The sequence below is a fragment of the Bombyx mandarina genome, chromosome 25, assembly GCF_030267445.1.
Source record: "Bombyx mandarina strain Sakado chromosome 25, ASM3026744v2".
Taxonomy (NCBI): domain Eukaryota; kingdom Metazoa; phylum Arthropoda; class Insecta; order Lepidoptera; family Bombycidae; genus Bombyx; species Bombyx mandarina.
In genome coordinates, this window is record NC_143231.1 from 4483193 (window position 1) to 4500539 (window position 17347).

Consider the following 17347-nt stretch of genomic DNA (forward strand, 5'->3'; position numbering starts at 1 on the left):
TGATTTAATGTATCTTTTATGCATTATTTAAAAAAATTATTAGCATTGTGCACTTCTTCTCTATATTCTCTATAAGTGTGAAAAATTTCATACTTATCCGTCAGCGCAATTTTCGTAAAAAGGGATACAAAGTTTTTGTTTCACGTATTAATCACGTATAAATTTACTATCATTTTTGTAACGAATCAAAAAATTAAAATTTTTGTTGTTCGATTCTGATCAACTTTCAAAATTTTGGTTCCTCAACACAATTTAACTAATCTATACTAATAAATCTACAGTGGTTTTTACGGATGTTCCGCTATAACTACTGAACCATGCATCTCATTGACTTGAAACTTGGTATCCATGTAGAAAATACATGTACGTAATGGATAGGCTAATATTTATATGAGTGTTGGACTCCCTACACCAGTTGCGGGGGCGTTAATGATGAGAATCTTTGTGGAGGTGAGAAATAATAATGTTAATTTTAAATGCCCAGCGGAGCGGTCGGGTACAGCTAGTTAAATAATATAAAATTAACAAAGGAACATCGAAGCGAGTTACATAAAAAACTCAAAATGACTATTGTGTTTTTTAAATTTGCAATAGTTTAATGTGCGCGAACAGTTTTTGTAGCACTTTTTGTAGGAACGCCATTTTTAATGCGTAGATATTGTATGAATGTTTATTTTAATGTTCCTGAATCAAAGTTTTGTGCGTTTATCGCTTGTCGAGAATGTCTAGCAGAAAAATACTAAACAAATAATAAATAAATAAATATAAATATTTACTAACAATCACGCCACGTTAATTGGTCCCGTAATAAGTTCGTAAAGAACTTGTGTTACAGGTACCAGATAACGGATATAAATGTAAGATTTTTATTATACACATACATATATTTAATAGACATCCATAACCCTGGAAAAGACATTTATATTTATCATACAAAAATCTTCCCTTGGCGGGATTCGAACCCGCGACCCCCTTGTGTAGTGACCATGTCACTTACCACTACACCAGACGGCCGTTGAAACAAACATGAAATAAACAAACATGTATATAAACTTAATAATATAATAATATAACAATTATTTTAAAGTGCATTACATATATCAATTCTCAATATTACCTAAATAAATTGATTATATCAAACTTATGATCAAACCGATATTATAAGGCCAATAAAATAAAGTCGTTTTTTTTTTCTTTCTAAATAACTTCTGAATTACCGCCACCCATTTACAAATATCACTTAATCACTATTCCGTTAACCGTGGACATTCTCCAAGCAGCAAAGGTTAATTTTGTTTTGTTTTGTTGCAAATGTAATTTTAATTTTACTTCTAATGCAATAAGACCCAATCTTGCCTGGATTCATTCATATCAACATCAAATATTTCAGTACGCTCGTGTATTACCTAGGAAACGCTAGATCAAATCCCCCGGTGTATCCCTTAGTCACTATTTACGTGACCCACAGAAAGAATTAGTATGGTATTTGTTATTTGTTAACGGATCAACGTCGCGTCATACATTGATGGCTGTGATTGGCCAGCGGTGACGTGATATCGCACGAACCAATGACAAATCAGGGAACGGACGAGTGGCACTAATTGTCAAATTTTATTACCTACCGAAGAAAAAAGATGGACGCGCATATCAATTTAGGTATATTTGTAAAATAATTAAAAACAATTTATTTAGTATTTGAAGAAGTAAACGCACTTATTCATTTTCCTGGCCACCTCAAGATATCTATAAGAAATAGACGCAACAGTACTTCCATTGTCCTACAGACATACAGCACATAGCCAGTGACGGTGAAGGAATACCTACGCATTGTCTATGCGTTCTAGTAATTACATCTTCTTCTATATCGTTCCCTCACTTCTGAGGATCGCGACCACATGTGACGTTCTTCCACTGTGTTCGATCATGGGTGGCAGTAATTACATAACAGTGAGCATTTCGAACTTAACACTAAACATTTCTGCCCAGAACCGGCTGTTGTGGGACCGAATCTTGGGAGAGACCCATGTCCAGCAACGGAGGTCCGTGGGCTGAAGGAAAAAAGAGCATGTCTAAAGATTGCACATAAATCTATCTATACTAATACCTACATATATAAATGTACAGTGGTTTTTACGGATGTTCCGTTATAACTACTGAGCCATGCATCCAATTGACTTGAAACTTGGTATCCATGTAGAAAATACATGTACTTAATGGATAGGTTAATATTTATACGAGTATTGGACTCCCTACACCAGTTGCAGTGTAGTTGGAACCGGGAGATCCTCAGGAGGACAGTTCGGTTGCCAGGTTGTTGCACTATTAGCACCACCCAGAGGTCACGGGTAGGTTAGCGGTGGGGTAATCTCCTACGGACGTTATGCAACTTCGACCCCTATTATTATATAACTATACAATGGTTGTAATGCACGTTCTTTTTTTTTTGGAAAGATATTTTGCCGCCGATATCGGGGCACTGAAAAGGCTTTTCCACCGACTGACAAGATAACGATAAATCGTCGCCCACATGTGACGGCATGTCAGTACGACGTCCGCTCCCCATATAATCGCTTCGATAAAATCAAGGTGAGATGTGTGACGTAATAACACAGTGATCTATGATATTCAAATGTCGCTTTTTTCTCGGAATGTCACATTGAAGAATGTATAAGATGTTTGTTTATTTGCATACACTATGAGCCCGTATAAAACTATATGCTGCCGTTTTGAGTATTTTTATTACTCGTTCGCCGTTGTTCAGATACAATTGAGTGTCTTTAAGCACCACATTAACGTGGCATCTGTGCCATCAGCTCATTATCTACAACAGTAAAAAGGACCTCGTCGATGAAAAACTTTTTCATTTGATAAGCTGAATGTACCTATACGCTTATTTTTGCAAATAGCATATCTCATAATTCCGACATCCCTGCCCTATAGCGTTATAGTGGTTCATTGACCCTGTGCGTTTTTAGTCGTATACAATGCGCGCACTGCATACATTGCTCGATTGAAACTTCTTAAGGTATTGTACAGAATTTTTGTTGATTTTGTAGAGGCGTATTTTTCATTAATAAGCCCACGTGCTCACAAAGTTTTTATTACTATATTCTTCGGAAAAAATCTTCAGGTAAGAGGAAAAAATCTATTATATCAATATTTTTTCTGATTAATGGTTTATGTAAAGTTTTTGTACAAAAACCGACTTGTGAACACAACTACAATGGTTCGTGGAAAAACAAGTTACGAAGAAAACACAATAACAGTGGAAAACTTTATCGTCCATCACCGGTCGGTCAAGCTTTGACCTTTTTTTTCTTTTCCCACAAATCTTATACTCGTATTTATTGTGTCCCTTAGAAGAGCCGGTATGACCTATTTGATCGCGTTTTCTACCGAATATTCCAGAATCTCGTGAACTTCCGCCGAACATGTTTCGATTCTTCGGCGATAATATGTGAACGTCTTATAGAACTTTGTGGTTAATGAAGCAAGTTTCACGGCTTCGACGGAGTCCGAAGTCCGTGGTGCGGGAATAATAAGGACGGCAGAGCAGAAGTCCGTCTAGATTGAAATAAGTTTCGGAACGAACAAAGATTTTACCAGAGGCAGAGATTTAGAATACTTAAATGATTATTCCCGCGCTACACCCCTCCATATTAATTATTTTTTAAATAACTGAATGTAATATGAGTTTTGATTTCTGATGTTAATTAACTAAAAAATAGAACGATAGTAAGAAACGTGAGATTTAATTGTAAAAGTAGTTTTAATTTTGTCTACGATTTGTGATAAAAAAAAAAACAATCTTATTATTTATTGCCAATGATACCAAAGTTGAGGTATTTTTATCACGATTGTCTGGCTTCGCATTCTCATTGTGTTTTGGGGCTGATTATTTTTCATCGATTTGACGGTATTCAAATTATTCCAGCCTTTCTGGAGATTAACGTATAAACAAAAAGACATAGTCTGTTAAGAAAAGTAGGTCTTTCTTAATATTAGACATTCTTACCAATCGAAAATTATTGAAAACTATAAATAGGGATGTAATATCTAAATCGCATCGCATATTTAAAGCGGTTCAATATGAGGATAAAGTTATGGGCTTGTTTTGTAAATAAAACTCTTTTTTTCTCCAAATAATGAACAAGCGCTAAGTTACATTACTCAAAAATGCGACATTAATTCACAAATCATTACTTACTTGTACACGTGAATCCGGATTGTTGCCAATTATCGATGTCGATTATCGAACAATGTCACTGTCCACACAATATCGTCAGTCACGAATAAAATTGCATTTATGCCAATTAATCGCATCGAATATTTATTTTACTGGTGGCAGGAACTCTTGTGAGTTCGCACGGGTAGGTAACACGATCCTGTCTGTTTCTGTCGTAAAGCAGTAATGCGTTTACGGTTTGAAGGTTAGGGCAGCCGTTGTAACTATCACCATGAGGACGGGACGACGCGTCGGCGGCTGCGGACTGCGATGCGGTCCGCACTTTCGTCGTCGCTGTCGTCACCGAACATACTGTGGAAGAGTGACCCGGTCGGCGGTGTATCGCGTTCCGGCCCGGCAGGCTGGTTCTGGCCCAGCGGGGTATCGCCGCCGTACCGCGGAGACCGACGTCGTTGGTCATCGACTATCGCCTCGACGACCCGTCGGTCGGGCGTCCTCGGGGTGGCGCCACCTGTCTGTTTGTAGTGTTGACCGCGGGAACCCTCCTACTCTGACCGAGTTTTGACCCCGGACGGAGATCGGACGTCAGGTGTAAGAGTGCAGGGGAGTCGTTTAGTGAGTAGGGCCCTAAAATTCCTTGAGCCCGCAGTCTGCTCCCAACACCTTGCAGATCGTCAAATCCCACATGCCCAGCGCGCCCCCTAGGCGCGGAGACATCGTAGGAGGTTTGGCCCCCGGCCCGAAAAAAAAAGCCGTTGTAACTATACTGAGACCTCAGAACTCGTGTCTCAAGGTGGGTGGCGGCATTTACGTTGTAGACGTCTATAGGCTCCCGTAACCACTTACCACCAGATAGGCCCTAAGCCCGTCAATCCATCAAATAAATAAATAATAAATCTCCAAATGCATTGAATTGGAGTGATAGTTAATCTCTCTATAATTTTATCGTAATTATGTTATTAGGTAGCTCTCAATATTGAATAGTCGGCGAATAAAACTTTAGAGGTCCGCATCACGAAAAATATTAATTAAGTATTAGAAAGGTCGAATAATAGTAATATAATAACAAACAAAGAAACCGTAAATTTAGTTTTAATTATCACATATTCTTTTTAAATAGAACAAGTCCTCTCTTGCCCACATCTACACGGCGTCGTTACAAAGAAAATTTATAAACTTAATCGCTGGAGTGCCGAACAAAAGCTCGTACTCTGTGGATCCCGTTACGGAGGCTGGTTAAATGTACTTACAGTATAAAAGAGACACAATGCGAACGCTTTAAAGGCAATAAAGGAATTGTTTACAGTTTAAATGTAAATGGGCTATCGTTTTGCTAATATTAATTCTATATATCAATTGTAAATTAATTCTAATTCTAAATATATATAAAAATAAATTGCTGTTCGTTAGTCTCGCTAAAACTCGAGAACGGCTAGACCGATTTGCCTAATTTTGGTCTTGAATTATTTGTGGAAGTCCAGAAAAGGTTTAAAAGGTAGATAAATATGAAAATGCTCGGAATTTAATAAAAATGACAATTTTGTTTTCCCTTTGATGTGTCCCCCGTCGGCGTCGGACGGATTCCTTTTGTTTGTTTTAAGTTTATTTATATACAAAAGCTTAGGTCTTTTATTTATCGATTGAGGCACTTAGTTCTAAATATTAATTACTGGTGGTAGGACCTCTTGTGAGTCCGTGCGGGTAAGAACCACTACCCTACCTATTTCTGCCGTGAAGCAGCAATGCGTTTCGGTTTGAAGGGTGGGGTAGCCGTTGTAACTACACTGAGACCTTAGAACTTATATCTCAAGGTGGGTGGTGCATTTATGTCGTAGATGTCTATGGGCTCCAGTAACCACTTAACACCAGGTGGGCTGTGAGCTCGTCCACCCAACTAAGCAATAAAAAAAACTTTTGCTCGACTGCCTCCTTGCTCAAGTGATCAACCCAATATACCACGGTCCAAGGTTCGATTTTCGATCCGCTCAAAGTTATTTAGTGGTTATCTCGAATTCTCTTTACGTAATATAAAAGATAATCCTATTGAGACTGCCGATTGGATACTTCGATGTGGGAAATTGCAACATCACCACCTACTCGTCTACCACTCGAGAGATATAGGGGCAATAGTTAAAAATCTATTTATTAAGGACTCATTTAATAGTAGTAATAATAGCCCGAAGAGGAAGTATGCGTGCCTGGAAAATACCCATGTCTTCCGATTAATGAACGCCCAGACTATCGTGTGAAGTTTGTCCTACTAATATTTTAATGTGAGAACTTGTGGGCACCGATTTGAGGTAATTTCATAATGTAATTGCTTATAGTTAGATTGCGTATAGTACACGGTCAACGATCTCGCGGCCGATCACCCACAAGGTGGACAGACTTGATTAAGTCATAAACTAAGTGTTCCTTTATTGAATCTACACGTACCGCCACAAATTGAGAGAGATGGAAAAGCCTCGCAAAAGCCGCAACCAAGCAATAAGACATACATAACCACGACCACTGCGCCACGAATGTACGTCAGAGATGAAAAAGAAGAAGAAGACGAAGAAGAAGAAGAAGCAATGCTTATAAATTACAATATAGAAAATAATATAGCTCAATTAAAGAAAGATAGGTGGCCCGCGAATCTATATATATGTCGTGGATAACGACTTTTAGTTGTCGTGGATAACGACTTTTAGTAATATTAAGACGGTGGTTTTGATTATTATTTTAAATGATGAAATGTTGTTTTGATAAATATCACAAAATGAAGGGTAGACTCCGTAACGCCACAGTATAAAATGGCGGTACGTGGACAGATTCGTGGCATTCCGTGTCAGACAGTCATTCCGTCCGTCTCAGTCAGTCAGTCAGTCAGTCAGTCGGTCTGTCGGTATGTGCAACGAAACTGTTGGTTTACCCTGTCATTGTGAAAGTTGTGTGTGTTGAGTTTCAATAATTATTATTGAAAAGTTTTATTGACTAAGCTGAGTTCAATCGAATACGAGTGATGACGGAACCTACCGCTCAGCCATCCCTGACGTGAGCCAACATATATATAAAAACGAATTGCTGGTCGTTAGTCTCGACCGACCGATTTGGCTAATTTTGGTCTTGAATTATTTGTGGAAGTCCAGAGAAGGTTTAAAAGGTAGATAAATATGAAAATGTTCGGATTTAAATAAAAATAACAATTTTGTTTTTCCTTTGATGTGTCCTCCGTCGGACGGATTCTTTTTGTTTGTTTTAAGTTTATTTTATACAAAAGTTTAGGTCTTTTATTTATCGATTAAGGCACTAAGAAGTCTGCCGGATCAGCTAGTTATCCATAAAAATTGATCCTGCAAACATTCACAATAATCAGTTTCCACTCTTATTACCTTGACATACGTATCCAAAACATAGTTTCATTTTCTAGACGAACGAATGAGCTCATGGCCCACCAGTGGTAAGGTCACCAATCCATAGACATCACACGATTCCAGATCGAAGAACGGTACAGTCACTGCAGTATACAATTTAAGACTTAGCCTTATGCCACAACGTAAGTGGCGGTATTCACGTTTTGATGTCTATCAACCCTGGCAACCACTTAAAACCAGGTGGGCCGGTAGCTCGTTCACCCGTCTAAGCAATAAATAAAGCACAAATTCTTGTCATTTTGATACGTCCATATGAGCCCGTAATGTAAAGCAATAAGAGCTCGTGGCACACTTACCCACATTACTTGGTGTTTATGAAATCGACGCGTTTGTTTGTGATTTGTTTGTGGTTGTGTTTGTTTTTAATTATTTTAGATTACAATTCTTAAATTTATTGTTTGAAACAGGACTTTTTTATTTCTATGCATAGCAAGACGATCTCATAGTCCACCTGGTGTTAAGTGTAGCTCTTGAAAATCAAAACTGAATGTCATCGCCTTGATACATTCCACACACAAGACAATCTAAATTTTGCATAATAGCAAACCTTAACGCATTTTAGATTGGAAGAAAACATAAATGCGACGTATACCCAACCTCAAATGAAGCCTTTTTTTTTTTTGGTCAGGAGGAAATCGCCGGACTTCCGCCCTCCCCTGGGGATGAAGGGCGGAGCATGTCAGAGTCGAACTGACTAAAACCTCCTGTCGCTCAACAACCAACGTCCAAACCTCGCATGAGACAGAACCCATGAAAAGGCAAAGGGGGGAAAGTGAAGCGTTTAGTGCGGAGCACATCTCTCCCATCACCCTCCCCCTCGGGACGCCGGACCGGTGGTCGTCGGCGCCACGACCACCAGCCCTCTCGGTCGGCAGGCTATCCGGAGCCCGCCTAGATGGCGCCGGTTAGAATGGGTTATCCTACGGAATACCCCGCTGGGTCAAAACCAGCGTGGGTCGAGGATAGCCGGCCTTCCATCACCCGGATGCTCTTGCGTAAAACGCGTGCAGAGCAGCTTGCACGTCGTCTTCTTAGGCCCCCTTTGCCGGTCCCCAGACCGACGTGTAAAGGGGACCCGAAACACTTAGAGGGCCAGGGCTTGGGCGATATCCGCCTCCCTGGCCCCCGCTCGACGGCGGCGGGCTTGCGCGTCTCTCACGCGCCCCGCCGCCTCCTTCTGCGAGATGGTGCACTCGCAGAAGTCGAGCATCGCCTTCCACGACTCGTCGTCGCCGAGCATCGATGCCACAACACTCGGCAACGACAAGTCGTTTCCTATTTTTGCGACGAGGACACGGCGCCACCCCTCCCATGCGGGGCAGGCACCGAGCGTGTGCTCTGCCGTGTCCAAGTCGCAACCACAATGGTGGCACTCTGCCGTCGGCTCGGCTCCGATCCGGTGCAGGAACTCACCGAAGCAACCATGCCCAGTGAGCACCTGCGTGAGCCGGAAAGTGAGGCGTCCTCTGTCACGATTCACCCAGTCCACAAGGGCTGGGCGAATCGCCTCGACGGTCCTACGCCCAGCCGAAGGATCGGCCAGCCGCCTGGACCATGATTCCAGCACGGACCGCCGAGATTGGGCCCTCCGCGCTCTGACCACACTGGGGCTGGGGCGCGCCACGCCCCGGGCACGAAGATCAGCCCGCCACTGATAGTCAGCGGCGAGCGCCTCCGCTTCCAGAACCCAAGGCGGCGTCCCAGCCAGTACACACGCCGCCTCGAAGGAGATGGTGCGATAGCCGCGGATGACCCTGACCGCGATGGTGCGTTGCGGCCGTTGCAGCAACTTTGCTACCCCCACGGCCAGGGACTGGCCCCACACGGGCGCCCCGTATAGGGCCATTGACCGCACCACCCCTGTATAGAGACGGCGCGTCACCTGGTCAGGCCCCCCGACGTTGGGCAGAAGCCGGCTTAACACGCCGGCCACCCCCAACAAACGAGGGACCAGATTCTGAAAGTGAGCACGGAAGGTCCAACGACTGTCTAGAATGAGGCCGAGGTACTTCAACTGCACCCCGACCCCAATACGGACGCCTCCAACCACGATATGAGCATCGATAGGTGGCACTCTCCGGGGCCTGTGGAACCACATGGCCTCGGATTTACTGAGTGCCACGTCGAGGCCCAATCTCCTGATTTTGCCGACGACATGCGCCACCCCAATGGTAGCAAGACGGGCAGACTCAGCAAAACTCCCCCCCCGGGCCACGACCAACGTGTCGTCTGCGTAGCAGATTACACTCAGGCCCGGGAGGAGGGCACCTCTTAGCACCCAGTCATACCCGATATTCCACAAAAGAGGGCCGAGCACCGACCCCTGTGGAACACCGCGCACGACCGGGAATCGGTGCACGATCCCATCATGTCCGGTACACGTGACCGATCTGTCCTCTAAGTAGGAACCCACCAGCCGGCGAAGGTAGGGGGGCACTCCGTGTCTTTCCAGCGCCCCCCCTATCACGGACCAGGGCAGGGTGTTGAACGCATTGGCGATATCGAGTGATACCGCCAGGGCCACCCCGCCCCTGGAGACGGCCTCCTCCGAGAGGGCCCGCACGCGAAGGATCGCGTCTACGGTTGAGCGGCCCTCTCGGTCAAATGAAGCCTAAAATATTTATTACTGTACGAGAAACAATATACATTTTCACACTTGTGGGAAAGAGACAAAAGGCTAAGTACATCAACTAGATTTACATTGGAAAATTTACTATCGCATAAAATAAGACTTAACTCGGCCGAACTATTCTCTCGACTGAAACTGGGCTGTTAATCAATTAGTATTCATGATTCATTTAAAAGGCTTAAGTTAATTGATTTCATCTCCTTAAGATTATTATTAGTGACACTGTTGTTACAACGCATAATTTTTTAAATTCGGACAGTCAAATAAATGATTAGTTTTTAGGCTCCCGATTAAACCACAGTTTTTTTTATTGCTTAGACGAGTGGACGAGCTCACTGCCCACCTGGTGTTAAGTGGTTACTGGAGCCCATAGACATCTACGACGTAAATGGGCCACCCACCTTGAGATATAAGTTCTAAGGTCTTAAGTATAGTTACAAATTCTGTCCCACCCTTAAAACCGAAACCTATTACTGCTTCACGGCAGCAATAGGCAGGGTGGTGGTACTTACCCGCGCGGACTCACAAGAGGTCCTATCACCAGTAATTACGCAAATTATAATTTTGCGAGTTTGATTTTTATTACACGATGTAATTTTCCTTCACCGTGGAAGCCAATCGTGAACATTTGTTGAGTACGTTGAGTATATTGAGTTTCATTACAAAAATTAGTACCATCCTGGGATTCGAACACCGGTGCATCGCTCAACACGAATGCTCCGGACGTCTTATCCTTTAGGCCACGACGACTTACAGTTGTCAAATGAATCTACAAAAGAATTTCCGATACAAGTTTCAATAATTACTTAACAGTGAGTGGATTGTGGCGTACGTATTTCAATAATTACTATTGCACGTGTAGACAAATAAAAAATATAAGTTATTTGCATGAACAACTATACATTCCAATTAACAATGAAAACAAAAAAAAATAGTAGATACATTATAATAATTATTTCGTAGATTACAAAAAAAAATTAATTACAATGAAACTAAGGTATTATGATTGTACGAAATGAAATTTTAATGAATTTATTATTGTTGTTTAATATTTACTCGTCCTACAAATCGAAAATTCAAAATTTATCATTAATATCAATAAATCGAAAATTTTATCCCATATCTAAAAGCTGTTATTATTATACCTAAATTTGAATGTTTTTGTGTGTGTGACCTTTAATCATTACACACAAATGTAGAGAAATTTAAGGTCTCCAGTCGTCTCGAGCTTATGCGTAACGCGATTCTGGATATAAGAGCCCGTTGCTGTCCTAACATTGTTATTATCATGCAAACGACAGTATCGCTTATACTAAGTTTGTAAGCCATTGAAAAAAATAATCTCAAACAATTTCATTCTTAAGTTTTCCAGAAAGGCGTTACGGAAACGGGACCCCATTTAGCGGAAACTAACTTAATTTTAACTACAACTGTATTCAATTGGATCTGGAGACACGAACTCTTGCGTTTCAGAATTGAAGTTTTAAAATAGAATTCTAAAAGTTAAAGAGGGACCGGAGTACTTTTTTCTTTTCTAACTTCGTCGAGCAGATTAAACTCTAATAATAGCTCTGATCGAATTTCGGGGAGACCATCGTTCATAAAATTATCAGCCGACGTACGTACTGATCGCGGGCACTCATTTCAAACCGCTCTTATATAAATTACGTGCAGTGTTTGAGAAGGATCGAGCGGGGGAATTAATTCCAGAGTTAGATGCTAAGGGACAAAATTATTATCTAAGTATAGCATTTATATACTGGGTGCTAGGAGACCGTTTCCGAAAATGAAGGCATACGATAGTACTAATGACACCTTTGGTGACGGGACGAAAAAAAAAACCGATCTTGATTTAAAAAACAAACGTATCTTTAAAACGTTTTATTAGCACTATTTACGCTCCATCATGTTAGTAGTACGGCTTTTTTTATTTTTTTTGTCAGGAGGAAATCACCGGATTTCTGCCCTCCACTGGGGAGTGAGGGCGGGGCATGTCGGAGTTGAACCGACTAAAACCTCCTGTCGCTCAACAACCAGCATCCAAACCTCGCATGAGACAGACTCAGGAAAAGGCAAAGGGGGGAAAGTGAAGCGTTTAGTGCGGAGCACACCTCTCCCATCACCCTCCCCCTCGGGACGCCGGAATGGCGGTCGTCGGCGTATTAGTACGGCTAAATGAAACGATAGATTCATAAAAATACATTATTCTACTAAAAAAAAAACCAGCCATGAATTTATTTTCCGTTCCATCATCAAAGGTGTCATTAGTACTATCGTCTGTCTTCGTTTTTGGAAGCGGTCTCCTAGCACCCAGTATATTGAGAGCTAGCTGTATTTACGTCTGTAACCACGAAACTTATAAAGTAGTTCGATACTTCATAATAATTTAACGACAATATAAACATCAGATTAGACTGTTAAATTAGTTTTAATTACATCTACGAATCGTGAAAACCGAAGAAAATACTATATGTCGTGGATAGCGACTTAGTAATATTAAGGATTTTTTGTTATTATTATTTTAAATGTAAAAATGTTGTTGTGATAAATATCACAAAAATGTAAGGTAGACGCCGTAACGCCGGAGTATAAAATGGCGGTACGTGGACAGAGTCGCCCATCATTCCCGATCCTGCGGACCGAATGGAAAGCAGTCGACGTCATTTCGGATCCTCCCGATCCACTAACGGTACTTTTAGGTACCTCAAGCACCGGTCAGGTTCTTGTCGAACCTGTCGCTTGCGACGAAGGGCTCGACGAGTAAATTAACCCAGAGACACAGCCTACTGAGTTTCTCGCCGGATCTTCTGCGAAGCACGGCTTTTGCTAGGGTTCGTGTTAGCAACGTCATCAGGTTTGAACCCCTACAAACTTGGCGAATCTAGAATAACCCCTCGAGGTTACTAAAATAGATATATATAAATAAACATGGCTAAATAGATTGGTAACGTTCCTTCATCGTTATTTTAAAGCAATTTAACCATGGAGCACTTCTCACTGTAGCCGGCAGTGTGTTCCAAAATCGAATCGCCTGGATAATGAATTAATGGCCAAAGAATGATGATGAATGCCCAGGTATTTTCAGTCTTAAGGTATCCGATAATCTTTTTTTTTTTTTTTTTTATTGCGGAGATGTGTGGACGAGCTCACAGACCACCTGGTGTTAAGTGGTTACTGGAGCCCATAGACATCTATAACGTAAATGCGCCACACACCTTGAGATATAGTTCTAAGGTCTCATTATTGTCACAACGGCTACCCCACCCTTCAATCTCAAGGGAAAATTATGCGTATCACATAGTGACGGAAACTGGGACGACGGCGAAAGCAACCCTCAATGGGTTGAGCAATGAAACGTATCGGTCGATCACCCCAATTTTAAAATCGCTCAAGGCTTCTTCTTTATCAGCCTCTTTGAATATTTATAAGAGACCCGCTCCTCATTTTACATAATATGCCGATAAATATACTATTATCTATAGAATTATATTATATTCGGTTGAAGAAGTAAAATTGTATAGTTTTTGTGTAAGTACCTAAATAACTTATGAAATCGTATTATCATCCGTTACTAAGAACAAAAAGATATAGCTTAAGACACGCAACGTACTAAAATATACTTAAAATAACTGACACAAGCAATTTGCTATAATATGGATGTATACAATATTTTTGTTATACATATTATACGTACGTAAGAACAAGTACAAACCAAAGGTAGCACTTTTGTGTTGGTATCGAAAGTCATATAAAATGGACAACTAAAAGTCATATAACATGGACAACTAAAGTGGCGGATAAAAGGCGATTGCATACAGCAGAGATGCGAATGTTGCGATGGATGTGTGTAGTAACGAAAATGGATAGAATACGGAATTAATATGTTAGAGGAAGTCTGAAAGTGGCACCTGTGACAGAGAAGCTGAGAAGTGCACGTTTGGGATGGTATGGACATGTGATGAGACGAAATGAAAATGAGGTTGGTAAGAGAATGTTAACTATGAATGTGGAAGAATATAGAGGAAGAGGTAGACCTAAGAAGAATGGATGGATTGCGTGAAAGACGATATGGGTAAAAGGGGAGTGAGCGAAGAAATGGTATATGATAGAAGAGTATGGAAGGACGGAAAACATGTTGCGCCGACCCCAGGTGACTGGGAGAAGGACAGGATAATGATGATGATGATGATCGAAAGTCATATAACATTTCGTCTTCTTTTTCTTCCTAGCGTTTTCCTGGTCTAGTGGGTCCGCTTTCTTACTGAAACTCTTTCACTTTGGCTGGTATTCGGCATCCTTCTGGGTCAGGTTATTCTCCTCCATATCCGCTTTTACCACATCCAACCAGCTTTTAATATTGTCATATAACATTTACATTCACGAAATGTGTATATTATGGAAGTATCAGTAAGTACGGCAGTAAAATATTGCTATCTCTTTCGCACCATTGAATTTTAAGCAGCGATGACGTCATAAGTCGCAATGGAGTAATTATCTCCTTCACCGTATTTAAATTTAGAATTTCGTGTTTCGATAAAGCCTTAGAGATCAGTAGAATATTCAGTTTATTTTAAATCCCATAAATGCTTATAGAAGACGAAAAAATTCTTAACATTTTAATAATAGAATTACAAAGTAGCAAATTTGTAGATAGCACGCAACGCTATTTTGTTTCACCAATTATGGATACATAATGGCTACATACAAAGTTAGCGCTATCTTCGATGATGATAATAAAAAGCGCTATTTTAAAACACTGACGCTTCGTTTAATTAAACGCATACGACTCATGACCACGGCAATATTTTTTAAATCTTTTGCATAATTTACATTTTTTGAGGAAGTATTTGGACCGTTTCTGCGAAATTCAATGCAGTAAATTTATCGAGGCGTGAAGGATATTTGGTTAAAGCGGTATTTTTGCAACAGGAGGTACATTTGAAGTTTAAAATGTAGAAAAAAAAACGGTTGTCTTTAAAGTCGGTTTACTGACGATAGTTGAACGTGACAAAGTCATAAGAAAATACGGATGGAATGGTTTCATTTTTCAACTATCGCAATTATCGTTGCTATAAACAATTGACACCACATTCACTTTTCATTGAACTTCATACTTGACGAAAACATGTAAATGTATTATTGTATAGCAGCTGTCCACGCGGATGCATCGCTCACTCAAGTAGGAGAGAGACAGATGTCGAACGCTGCCGAACGCGGAGGCCGGTTGTGCCTCTTTGTCGCTCGTTGCGTGCTCTCGCTTGCACTTCAAGCCGTAAATGGAACGCCTCAGAGCGAGGTAACGCCGCATGAGTCATGTTTATTCGTGCGTGCAGCCGGCTCCATCGAATTATAAGACGTTGTCACGTCAATATCATAACAAAAATAAACATCTTCAGCTATTTATTTGAATGGGGTAAACATAAGTGAAGTTCAATTAAAAACATGGAATTTGTTGATGTTAATGCCAAATAAAAGGGGCCATTAATAACAAAGATAAATGTCGCGTATTAAGCGGAATGTCTCTTAAGCCAAATAGATTTTCACCCCTTGATATAATTATTATTAAAACTTACGAAGATTCAGTCTTTATTATTAAATCGTTAGTAATGTTACCATTCCTACTTGAAAGACGGGCGTAAGTTTGTAAACGGAAAAGTTACCTCTGAGATACGTAACGTTTGTGACAAGGTAAATAATTTAGCTTTGCAAACGAACAAGCAAACAGTGGCCTCGGGCGAATATACGGAATCCTCGTTGTCAGAACCTCTGATATGTATCACATTTTCCATGTAAATACGTCGCTAGCACGTGTTTCAAGAACACGACTTCCACAAAGTGAAACCCCCATAATTAGACATTTGCAAGTGTGAACTTTGGTTCCAACAGCCAGGAAACAAATACTCACATTGCATAGTTCCCTTGATGCTATATTGTTTTATTTGTAACTCCACTTGTACAACTTTTAGATACATATGTCCCCACTAAAGAATACACCGCTTTTTCTTTCTGTTTTTTTCCGACTACCGCCTTTTTTTAATATGCCTCGTCCCCACTAGTACCATCGCTCCCACCAACAGTGTTGCCATATGGCAATCCGAAAATTGTCTTACCATGATAAATTTTATATTACAATTTACAACAAATCTTACACGAGATTACTGATGCCTATTGCTGCGAAAAAGCATTCAAGTTAAAAACAAAAAGGTGTGACAGCCATTTTACTATACAATCGAAGAATGGATCTGAATGGCAGAACAGAATATTTCGATTAAATCCTACCATATACGTATTCCAAATTAATATAAAAAAGCACATCGAAGTTGCAATTTTTTTTTTATGAGAACTAATTTTTATAGCATTTTATTTCAGAGATTGAGTCTCGCATGCTCGATTGCACGTAAATAGTCCGAATAATTTAAATCGATTTATCGAACGACAATCAGTAATTAATTTAAATATCGATGTACGTCATCGGCAACTATGTATAACAGTTGTGAACTGGAAACGGTTCAACGAGGCGTTGACCTAGTATTCAGTTAAGTGACTAACCATTAACTGCGAAGAAGACGGTTATATTTGTAATACTTTAATAAATAATCGATAAAACCGATTTAATGAATAATACGAATATTTACCATCATTTTTACTAGGTAAAATTATTGTTTTTAGAATACCTTTAGATAATTTTAAACTTACATTTTAATGAAGAGCCAGCCTGGCCTCGTTGTTCTGAGCTCTGGCCTCGCTGACACGAGATCAAAACTAAAAATCACTGAAGTTTTTCACTCACTTCTCACACATCGAATTTAAATTCACCACTCGACATCGTAACGTGACACACTCGCGATCGCGAAATCATACGACACTAACTCCACGTCCTCACTCTACGGCAGATGCCGGGATACTGAATGAAATGAAACCAGATTCCATCGACAACGCTACGAGAACAAATTTTCATTTTCTTTCCCTCATTTCCAAGAAACGTTGCTCCTGAGATCCTGAACGGATTATACACAGACACAAGGATTCGTATGATATTTAACAAGAACTTAACCTTTTTGAATAATTAAATTTTTAATAGAGTATGCCTACATAAAAAAGGCTTCACTGATGTGC

General features: G+C 40.5%; 1 protein-coding gene across 3 annotated transcripts in view; it reads right to left on the reverse strand.

Moving 5' to 3' along the window:
- LOC114243933 (uncharacterized) overlaps positions 1-17132 on the reverse strand; it is a 463932-nt gene extending 446800 nt beyond the window's left edge. For all 3 annotated transcript variants that reach the window (XM_089738716.1, XM_028175586.2, XM_089738715.1), the window contains exon 1: positions 16928-17132. Coding sequence is in view for 1 of the 3 variants with exons in the window: in XM_028175586.2 (XP_028031387.2) it covers positions 16928-16929 (2 nt within the window). In the remaining 2 variants the exon portion in view is untranslated. The remainder of the gene's footprint in view (positions 1-16927) is intronic.
- Positions 17133-17347: the final 215 nt, after the last annotated feature.